General features: G+C 32.6%; 1 protein-coding gene and 1 long non-coding RNA gene across 3 annotated transcripts in view; one reads left to right on the top strand and one right to left on the bottom strand.

The window, feature by feature from the left end:
- The window catches only part of dsb (scavenger receptor class B member debris buster), a 168,005-nt gene that overhangs the window by 9,676 nt on the left and 146,251 nt on the right, over positions 1-12,078 (bottom strand). For both annotated transcript variants that reach the window (XM_075305872.1, XM_075305873.1), the window contains one exon: positions 1,425-1,563. In XM_075305872.1, the coding sequence (XP_075161987.1) occupies positions 1,425-1,563 (139 nt within the window). The remainder of the gene's footprint in view (positions 1-1,424; positions 1,564-12,078) is intronic.
- Positions 10,231-10,605, top strand: LOC142234693 (uncharacterized). The gene is made up of 3 exons (XR_012721685.1): positions 10,231-10,326; positions 10,394-10,486; positions 10,557-10,605. It is a non-coding gene; the product is annotated as an uncharacterized LOC142234693 (long non-coding RNA).

Below are 12,078 nucleotides of genomic sequence, written 5' to 3' on the forward strand. Positions count from 1 at the left end.
ATTGGTAGTATAATTATGTCTGCCAAATTTGATTGAAATCGATTCAGATTTAGATATAGCTTCCATATATATGTTTCGCCCGATATGGACTTATATGGCCCCAGAAGCCAGAGTTTTGGCCCAATTTGGTTGAAATTTTGCACTAGGAGTACAATTAGTAAAATAGTCATGTGTGCCAAATTTGATTGAAATCGGTTCAGATTTAGATATAGCTCCCATATATATGTTTTTCTGATTTCGACAAAAATGGTCAAAATACCAACATTTTCCTTGTTAAATCGCCACTGCTTAGTCGAAAAATTGTAAAAATGACTCTAATTTTCCTAAACTTCTAATACATATATATCGAGCGATAAATCATAAATAAACTTTTGCGAAGTTTCCTTAAAATTGATTCCGATTTAAATGTTTCCCATATTTTTTTACTAAAAGTCTATCAAATTCTGTCCAAATCGAGTGTTATTTAAATTTATGTATTTGGGACAAACCTTTATATATAGCACCCAACACATTTGACGGATGTGATATGGTATCGAAAATTTAGATCTACAAAGTGGTGCAGGGTATAATATAGTCGGCCTCGCCCGATAATATATAATATAATATAGTCGGCCCCGCCCTTACTTGTTTTATTTTTAAGTCTCCGTATCAAAACCAAAATCGTGCTGGGAAGACCAAAATATTGGGATCCACGCGTAAATCTTTTTTAGCTCTTGGTATTGTTGCTGAGACATACTTTCCCCATACAACATGCCCTCACAAAAATAAACAAGATTTCCGCACAATAGTAATTGCTTACGAATTTTGGTCTAAGTTACTTCCAATATTATTTACCAGCAAAAACAGGGTAAGTAGTTGAGATGAAAAACTGGTTACCAAGAGCTTTTATCATATACCCCAAGCTATTACCATGTACATTGGAATAATGACTTGCCATTACAAGGACGCTTCATGATTTGTTGTTTATTTCAAAACCACTTTGTTTGCTCTCATCTAATCCTCGCTTACAATTTAGCTTCTTGTAATGCTTTGGGAAATTGCTTTCCCCACAAACCTTGTCACTGCGAAAGTAACCAACATTTTCATTTATGAGTAACTGCTTACCAATTTCGAACTAAGCTACTTCAACATTATTTGGTAACGACAGGTTTTGTTGGGATTTGTTAAGGAGCTTGCCATTCGTAAAATTAAAAAAAAAATCTATGGCTAAAACTGACAACACATTCATCATCACCTTGTGGTTGTCAGTACCTGTCAAGGGGTACTACGATAACTCTTACTATGACTGGTTGTAGGTTTGTTTTTTTTTTTTCAATATTAATAAATATATTTTTATTTTCTCAAAAAAACATTGTTATTTATCATCATATAATGATACTATCCCAAATATATATTTGCTTGGTAGGCACAAAAGGGGTACTTACCAGAAGAGGTATATTAGGTGTGACAATTGGCGTATTTTTGTCAATACTCAATTCAGGAACAAATTCTAAGATTTTTTTGTGCTGATATGACACCGTAAAATTGTCATGGAACTTAACATTCACCTTCTGCATATCTTCTCTGTAAGTAAAGAAAAAGGAAACGAAAACAACATGACACATAGGCTTTTAACAAAAAATTTTATTTATATTCTGTCTTAAATATACACTTGCTGTTATTCATCTTAAATCTTTAAAGGCCTACCCTACGCCTAAACAAGTCGAACGTCAAATGTCAATGCTGTATGTAAACTCACCCAAAAATCTCGTTTAATACGTGTTAATAACTCCTCTGTGATATGGATAAATTCCTATATTTAGACTTGAAATGACATTTGCGGTGACGTTTAGGTATTTAAGCATGACCCCTTTTTGCACTTGAAAAAAAAATAGTCATAAAAATTAATGAAGTACCTGTCATCGCCTAGAGTCTATGTCAAGTTGCTTTGAAACGACTGCTCATGTACGAATGTCAAGTTCACAATACAACTCATTATTCAGTCAAGATATAGTATTTGATATTCAAGATATAGATTTTTGGCGGCTTGTCCTACCCTGTGATTGTTTTGAAATTTTTAGCACTTTCGTTTTCGTGTGGCATACAGTGGGACAAAATCAAACAAATATTATAATGGTATAATTATTCATAAAAATATCGAAATATCGAAATTTTGGCAAATTACAAACTTAAAAACTCGACATAATGTACGTCCAAAATCCAATTTCAGGCAAACCGCATTAAAATTGCGGCTTCAGACCATATGAACACAACATTTCAAAGTTCAGACATATCGAATTAAAATTGGGGAAAGACGTTGATCGAGAGAATTTTATCTATAACGAGAATGCTGAAGATCCAAAGAACTCAGTGGGGTGATTGTAGGTCCTAATAACTCAATGGTGGAACATTAGATCCTAAGAACTCAGTGGTGGAACAGTAGAATCGAAGAAATTAGGGGCGAAGCTGTAGATCCGAGGAACTAGAAGCGGAAGGACTAAATGATGAAACTGTAGATCCAAACTAACTCAATGGAAAATGTAGGCACGGGAGCCACCATGGTGCAATGGTGGCTCCCGTGACACAAGGTCGTGGGTTCGATTCCTGCTTCGACCGAACACCAAAAAGTTTTTCAGCGGTGGATTATCCCACCTCAGTAATGTTGGTGACATTTCTGAGGGTTTCAAAGCTTCTCTAAGTGGTTTCACTGCAATGTGGAACGCCGTTCGGACTCGGCTATAAAAAGGAGGTCCCTTGTCATTGAGCTTAACATGGAATCGGGCAGCACTCAGTGATAAGAGAGAAGTGCACCAATGTGGTATCACAATGGACTGAATAGTCTAAGTGAGCTTGATACATCGGGCTGCCACATAACCTAACATAGTTACGGATACCACAGTTGGTAGTTCTACCAAAAATGGTAAATTTTTTATTGTTTGGTAGATTGGTAGAATTCTTGATGTTTAGGTTGATTTTGCAAAATATACCTCTCCAGCTAAGAGGTACATCAAATTTCTTTAGAAATAAAATTTTGACAAAATTTTCTTTTAAAATAAAATTTTTACAAAATTTTCGATAGAAATAAAATTTTGAAAAAATTTTCTATAAAAATAAAATTTTGACAAAATTTTCTATACAAATAAAATTTTGACAAAATTTTCTATATAAATAAAATTTTCTATAGAAATAAAATTTTGACAAAATTTTCTATAGAAATAAAATTTTGACAATTTTTATACCCTCCACCATAGGATGGGGGTGTATTAACTTTGTCATTCCGTTTGTAACACATCGAAATATTACTCTAAGACCCCATAAAGTGTATATATTCTGGGTCGTGGTGAAATTCTGAGTCGATCTGAGCATGTCCGTCCCTCCATCCGTCTGTTGAAATCACGCTAACTTCCGCACGAAACAAGCTATCGACTTGAAACTTGGCACAAGTAGTTGTTATTGATGTAGGTCGGATGGTATTGCAAATGGGCCATATCGGTCCACTTTTACGTATAGCCCCAATATAAAAGGATCCTCAAATTTGACTTGCAGACCCTCTAAGAGAAGCAACTTTCATCCGATCCGGCTGAAATTTGGTACATGGTGTTAGTATACACCAACTATGCAAAAATTGGTCCACATCGGTCCATAATTATATATAGCCCCCATATAAACCGATCCCCAGTTTTGGCTTGCGGAGCCTCTAAGAGAAGAAAATTTCATCCGATCCGGCTGAAATTTGGTACATGGTGTTAGTATATGGTCTCTAATGGCCATGCAAAAATTGATCGAAATCGGTCCATAATTATATATAGCCACGATATAAACCGATCCCTAGATTTGACCTCCGGAGCCCCTTGGAAGAGCAAAGTTCGTCCGATTCGGTTGAAATTTGGTACGTGATGTTAGTATATGGTATCCAACAACCATGCAGGAATTGGTTCATAGCAGTCCATAATTATACATTGCCCCCAGATTTGACCTCCGGTGCCTTTTGGAGAAGCAAAATTCATCCGATCTGGTTGAAATTTTGTACGTGGTGGTAGTATATGATATTTAACAACCATGCCAAAAGTGGTCCATATCAGTCCATAATCATATATAGCCCCCATATAAACCGATCCCGAGATTTGGTTTTGAAGCCTCTTGGAGGAGCAAATTTAATGCGAGTCAGTTGAAATTTGGTACATTGTGCTAGAATATGGCCGTTAACAACCATGCCTAGCTAGGTCCATATCGGTTTATAGTTATATATAGCCCTCAGATAAATCGATCCCCAATCACACAAAAATTGGTCCATATCAATAATTTTATATAGCCCCCATATAAGCGACCCGCATATTTCAATTCAGGCTCCCTACGTACCGTGCAAAAGTCCATATCGATTCGTAATTATTTGTAGACTTACCTACACATACCTTTTTTATCTAATAATACCACGTATGAACTAACTCACAATTTAGAAAATGAGTTAAGATACACTCAAAAAAAGTGAACTCTCTATTTCACTAAAGCCAATTTAAGTTTATTTTAGTTCTTGGAATTATTATGTTTGGAGAAAGTGTCCTTTACTCTAATAATTTTTTGTGTACGTTAGTTAAATTAACTAAAACCGAGGAAAAAAATATACTCAAATGAAGCGTAAAGATTAACTAAATTCGTGTCCTCCACAAAATAGTCCAGAATTTCTTTAAATTGGTAAATGTTACCAAAAATGCGCCCATCATGAACTTCGTATGTCACTAAAGACATTCTTGCAATTTTGAACGCTAAGTTTTTCCTTCAAACTACAAAATTTTCTTTAACAAGTGAAAAAACTAAGTTATGTCTAATAAATTTTTTTGAATTTGTTGAAAAATATTTATTTATTTTTATGACATCGGCGTGATGCCAACGTTTGTATTACTGTTTAGTTAAAATTTTCTACAAATATTAAAAATTTTCTAAAATTAACCAAAGTTTTCTCCCTGGTGGGTTCCCTGTTTTTTCAGTGTACCACAACCCAAGTAATTCGATTGTGGATGGCAGTCTTTCGTAGAAGTTTCTACGCAATCCATGGTGCAGGGTACATAAGATTCGGCCTGGCCGAACTTACGGCCGTTTATACTTGTTTTTTATAAATATATTTTCATCATTGAGTCATTTAGTAAATTTAGGATTAATAGTTCCACCTCTCACTTCTTCGAATCTGAAATAAAATAAAATTGTGGCAAAAAAAATTTCCAAAGTTTTCTACACAAAACAAGTAAGGAAAGTCTAAAGTCGGGCGGGGACGACTATAATATACCCTGCACCACCTTGTAGATCTAAATTTTCGATACCATATCACATTCATCAAATGTGTTGGGGGCTATATATAAAGGTTTGTCCCAAATACATACATTTAAATATCACTCGATCTGGACAGAATTTGATAGACTTCTATAAAATCTATAGACTCAAAATTTAAGGTGGCTAATGCACTAGGATGGAACACTATGTTAGTAAAAAACAAGTATATACAGCAGTAAGTTCGGCCGGGCCGAATCTTAAATACCCACCACCATGAATCAAATATTAGGGTTTCCTTTGAAATTTCAGGAGGGCTTGAGGACACTTCCGGAAGATAAATTTAAAGATTTCACCTATGAGGACTATATCAGGTTCTGGATTTATAGGAACAATTTTTGTTTGAGTGAGTGAGTGTAAGTGTGCAAGAAACTTATAAAATAACGTCTTGATTTGAAATCTTAAGTTTCAAGCAATTTTCATGATCAGTGCGCCTTCTACACCCTCAAGAAGTGAAGTCGGTCTATATGAAGGCATTACCAAATGGACCGATAAAAAATTAATCCGATACACGTTTTTCTGAGCCTCAAATACCAGAATATTTACAATTTCAGGCAAATCAGATAAAAACTACGGTATCTAGAAACCCAAGGAGTTAAATCTGGAAATCGTTCTTATGGGGGCTATACTAAAATATGGACCGATACTCACCGTTTTCGGCACACCTCTTTATGGCCCGAAAATACCTCTAGATTTCCAATTTCAGGCAAATTGGATAAAAACTTTGGATTCTAGAAGCCCAAGAAGTAAAATCGGGAAATCGGTCTATATGGGGGCTATACCAAAATATGGACCGATACTCATCATTTTCGGCACCCCTATTTATGGTCCTAAAATACATCTAGATTTCCAATTTCAGGCAAATTGGATAAAAACTACGGTTTCTATAAGCCCAAGACCCCAAATCGGGAGGTCGGTTTATATGGGCACTATACCAAAACATGGACCGATGCTCACCATTTTTGGCACACCTCTTTACGGTTCAAAAGTACCATTTGATTTCCAAATTCAGATAAATTGGATAAAAACTGCGGTTTCTATAAGCCCAAGAAGTAAAATCGGGAGATCGGTCTATATGGGGGCTATACCAAAATATGGACCGATACTCACAATTTTTGGCACACGCATTTGTGGTCTTACAATACCTCTAGATTTCCAATTTCAGATAAATTGAATAAAAACTGCGGTTTCTATAAGCCCAAGAAGTAAAATCGGGAGATCGGTCTATATGGGGGCTATACCAAAACATGGACCGATGCTCATCATTTTTAGCACACCTCTTTATGGTCATAAAATACCTGTAGATTTCAAATTTCAGGCAAATTGGATAAAAACTGCGGTTTCTATAAGCCCAAGAAGTAAAATCGGGAGATCGGTCTATATGGGGGCTATACCAAAATATGGACCGATACTCACCATTTTTGGCACACCTCTTTATGGTCATAAAATACCTCTAGATTTCAAATTTCAGGCAAATTGGATAAAAACTACGATTTCTATAAGCCCAAGAAGTAAAATCGGGAGATCGGTCTATATGGGGGCTATACCAAAATATGGATCGATACTCACAATTTTTGGCACACGTATTTGTGGTCCTACAATACCTCTAGATTTCCAATTTCAGGCAAATTGGATAAAAACTACGATTTCTATAAGCCCAAGACCCCAAATCGGGAGGTCGGTTTATATGGGGACTATATCAAAACCTGGACCGATATAGCCCATCTTCGAACTTGACCTGCCTGCAGACAAAAGACGAGTTTGTGCAAAATTTCAGCACAATTTCTTCATTATTGAAGACTGTAGCGTGATTACAACAGACAGACAGACAGACGGACATCGTTATATCGTCTTAGAATTTCTCCCTGATCAAGAATATATATACTTTATATAGTCGGAAATCGATATTTCGATGTGTTACAAACGGAATGACAAACTTATTATACCCCCGTCACCATTCTATGGTGGTGGGTATAAAAATGTGTTCACGGACAGACGGACATGGCTACACTCAAAAAATTTCACTAAAGCCAATTTAACTTTATTTTAGTTCATGGAATTATTATGTTTGGAGAAAGTTTCCTTTACTCTAATAATTTTTTGTGCACGTAAGTTAAATTAACTAAAACCGAGGAAAAAATATACTCAAATGAAGCATAAAGATGAACTGAATTCGTGTCTTCCACAAAATAGTTCAGAATTTATTGAAATTTGTAAATTTTACCATAAATTTTTGAGACCTAATAAAAAAAGTAAGATTTCATTAAGCTGTAGAAAATTTCGAAAAAATTAATAAAATTTAACTACTAGTAAATAATTTTTTTCCAATAAAAATAAGTTAAATTTAGCGTTAGTTTAGCTACGAAAATTTTTTCCGGTGTACATACAATAGAAAGCACGGTATTTAATTGTATTTGCTTACACATTTTGGACTAAGTTTCCTCCTAGATTAGTTGTTAATGAGAAGTTTTGCTGGGTGTTTTTAGTCATAAAGATTTCCTGCAGGAGAGTCGAGTGATTCAAATTCAATTCAATTATCGAATGAGAATATGAAGTGTCACCACTGACAGATTTGTTTACAATTTTACGATTTGAAACTTTTGGTTGATTTACTTCTTTCGAATCGTTAATCTTCTTTGGCGGCATATAAACATTTGTGGCTCACGACTTAATTTTATGTTGAGCTTTTGTGGAAGGGCGGTTCATGTGCCTAGTCAACCATAAGTTTATGTGCCATTTAAATGTTATGAGTTTTTTAGGCCGTGGTTAGAGGTGTTTGTACTCTGGTTTGTTGTGGCTAATTTGTGTTAAACAAAAAAACCTAAAAAAATAATAAATAAATACTCGTCATCACAACTAAGAAAAAAAAAACACAAAACCTCTCAACAATATTATTTGTAATCTTTTTACTAAGCCATTCGTTTATGGGTATTTAACACCCTTTTGTATTTAAATAAATATTGTTTTCATATTTAATGGCCAACATGTCACATTAATCTTATCGGCCAAGCCACCACAATGGCTTTTCATGAAAAATATCTATTCATTATATTTATAGTGTTTTATTTTTTTGTTGCTTTTTTTGACGTCAATATGCCTGGGAAAAATAGCTTACGGTACGGTCACACTAGGCAAATATTTGACACAAATCAAAACCGAATTCTTTGCTGCTGTCAAACCAACAAATATTTCTAGCTCGTTTGGATATGTTATATTAGAACATGTTGGGAGTATGTACCGAAAACGATATCAATCAACTTTTTTATGGTTGTTAGAGAGCATATACACAGAAAAAAAGGTGTCTTGTTAATTTTAGGACCAGTTTAACTTCCACATAGTTCAAAAAATTTACTGTAATATAGTTCATTTTTCGTAACCACTGCGAAAATTAACTTAGCTAAAGGAAAACTTATAAAACTTCAGTAAATGTTTTTTAGTTCACTAACTACGAAATGGGACGGATTTTTCCTTAAATAAATTTCCAATACAATAGTTAATGCATCGTTGATTGTATTATAAAAAGACATAGGCAATATAAAAATCTTACTACGAAATGTGGACAATGTACTAAGAAAAATTTTTGTATGGAAAAAAATTTTTGTAGTAAAAATTAACTTAACCACAGTACCGATTCGTATGGCGGCTTCCTACAGCTTATTTCGGTTTTTACTATAAGTTGGAGTATATCTCCTCACATTGAAAATTTTAGATAAAGTAGAATAAAAAGTAGTTCATTTAATCCTTGACGGGTGTATATAATTTTTTATGGATTCCTCGTAAATTTTGAATATATTTTACCTTATCCTATAGATAGAATACCAACTAATCAATAAACGTGATACTGGAAATTGAAGTGAGAAGAAATTATGAAATTATTGCATCATCTTTTTTTTGTTTGTGTTTGTTATTGCGATGATGTTATGGAATGTGTGTTGTTGGTATCTTTTGTGGTGATAGTTGTTTTGTTGCAATAGCGAGATCAGAAAGGGATCATGTGTGTGTGGAGTTGTTTTTCTTTACATATGTGTCCTTTATGACTATTTGTGTCTTTGAGTTTTATTGGTGCATTCAGTTCTGTTGCGTGCGTGCGGAATGCGGAATTTGTGTTTATTAATAAAAATACATTTATTTCATAACATTTTAGAAACTGATAAGTGAATGGTTTGATGTAAGAGAAAACAAAAACACTTTATATTGATAAAAAAATAAATAACTCTAAAATAAATCACATATTAAGAAACTGTATATTTCTATTAATAATTTAAAATCAGTGCGGTTTTAAATTGGTTTACATAAAAATATTCATAATGAGTGGTAATAAAATGATCTATATTTACTCTACATCTGGATCACAATACAATTTTTTGAGTCTACATTTTTATGTTATAGCGAGTCCTTAAGGTGTGTACTAAGTTCGAGTTTAGGTGCTAAAATCAGAAATAAATCAGTAAGAAAAGTATAAAATTATACCCCTTCGATGCAAATTTAAATATAACTTGATGGAGAATAGCTCGAAACAAGTTTTTTATTAAGTTTATATTCTTTAAATGGATTACACGATTAAGAACAGAAAATCGTTTTTAAGCTTATGTAGAACGCTGTTTTTTTAATTTAATATGATGAATCGTTTTCAAGTTATTCCAATATATATAGCGGAAGTGCCTTAATTTTGAACATAACCGTATATCTCAAAAAGTCGAGCTCTTAAAAAAATAAGTGTAAATTGTGATTCAGCGACCAAATTACTAAAAATTTGATATAAATTTTAAATGAACACAAAAACGGTTCAATTTTGTTCCCATGTATTTCTAAAGAAAACTAATAATGAAAAATTGGGATTTTAGCCACTAAACTCGAACTTAATATCCACCATAAATACTAAATGCTATAATTGACAAGTGGAAATTATATCTAATTTTATAATATTTTTATTTCATTTATATTCTGAGAAGGATTTCAAAAATGTCCCATTTGTGCATGGATATGATTCCACTAATGTAGTAATTGGATGATTTTTTCAATGTGGTAAGTTTTTCGTCCATTTGTAATAAAGCCAAAATTTCTATTTATTAAAAATAATTTTCATTTGCAGGATGACAGCAAATCTAATGGTATTTTTTGGAATCTTCTTACTGTTTAATGCTAACTAAGCTGATATCCCTATTTGCTCTAAGAAAATTCTCTTGTAAGTTAAAGATCAAAATACCATAGAATTTGATAATATTTTTATATTTTATATAACTTTTTAACTTCAGAGGCTTATGACGCAAATCCACACAACAAAAACTAGCGAAATCGGTGAAAATGGACAAAAATGAAATGAAAATAGAAACTTATGGCATATATCTTTCATATGGATAAAAAATGGAAATTGATATTAATTAGTTTCATTCTACTAACATAGAATATTACTCTTTTGAAGAAGCAATTACTAACTACCGAAAAGTAACAGCATACAGCGTACGAATAAAAACATTTCTTTTATTGTATATCATAAGCCATAGTTTTATGTAATATAATAATATTTTTTTGAAATAAAATACTGGTAGTTATGAAAAATTGTCTTATATTGTACGAAAAATTTCTTAGTTGTATACAGGCTTGTTGTACCTTTAATTCCTCAATTTATTTACTTCTTTGAAAATTATACTGATAAACAGTTTATTTGAAACCAATTTCTAAATATAGGATTCCCAAAAACTTGTTCATTTTTCCGGATAGCAGGAATATTTTGAATGAGTGTAAGTACATTCTTCCCACTGCGTAGTAAGAATGAACTAAAATACGATGCAATACATAAACTTATTTATAAGAAAATCATGAACTTATCTAGATGAAAAAAATCTTTGGCGCCAAATCATGGTCATTCTTACTATGGGTTAGTTCATTTTTCGTAAACAATAGTAAACTTTTTTTTCGGTGTACTAACATCACGTTTAATTCGAATCGGATGAAATTTGCCATTCCAAGAGGCTCCTTTGTTCAAATCTGGGGATCGGTTTATTTATATGGGGGCTATATAATTAAGAACCGTTATGAACTAAATTCTGCACTGAAAAAATATTTACGTAATATTAAAGATTACGCAATCTAAATTTTAGGATGCGACATTTACCAAATATTAAGGACAAATTTCTTTAAAATAATGAAATTTTAATTAAAATAAAGTTTATAATCTTTGCTTCAAAAATTTCTTTCATTAAATCTAGGGCACAAATTTTGCAAACTAAGGCGAATTTTCCTTAAAGTAATGAAACACATTTTTGATTTAAAGAGTTTGATAATTAAATTGTCCTTAAATTAACTGAAATATTGAAACTTTAGATTTAAGATAAAAACGCTTCAAACATAGGCTAAGACTTATTTTGAGGATTTAGCGTCTTTGGTTTGAAGTTTTTTTTCGTGGAATTAAGAAAACATTTTTTACTTTGAAGTATCCGTTATAATTTGGATTTTTAAACTGGCATTTGTTTGTGCGTGAATAGCTTTATTAATATACCAGAAAAATAGAATTAAGATAAAAACGCTTCAAATATAGCCTAAGACTTATTTTGAGGATTTAGCGTCTTTGGTTTAAAGTTTTTTTTTTTTAATTAAGAAAACATTATGTACTTTGAAGTATCCGTTATAATTTGGATTTTTAAGCTGGCATTTGTTTGTACGTGAATAGCTTTATTAATATACCGGAAAAATATAATGAAAATTCGATAAATGAGATCTGTATCCTAATTTTAATTTTATTGGTCGTAGATTTAAAGCCAGATAGGTCGCTAAAAA

The sequence above is a fragment of the Haematobia irritans genome, chromosome 4 (assembly GCF_050003625.1).
Source record: "Haematobia irritans isolate KBUSLIRL chromosome 4, ASM5000362v1, whole genome shotgun sequence".
Classification (NCBI taxonomy): Eukaryota; Metazoa; Arthropoda; class Insecta; order Diptera; family Muscidae; genus Haematobia; species Haematobia irritans.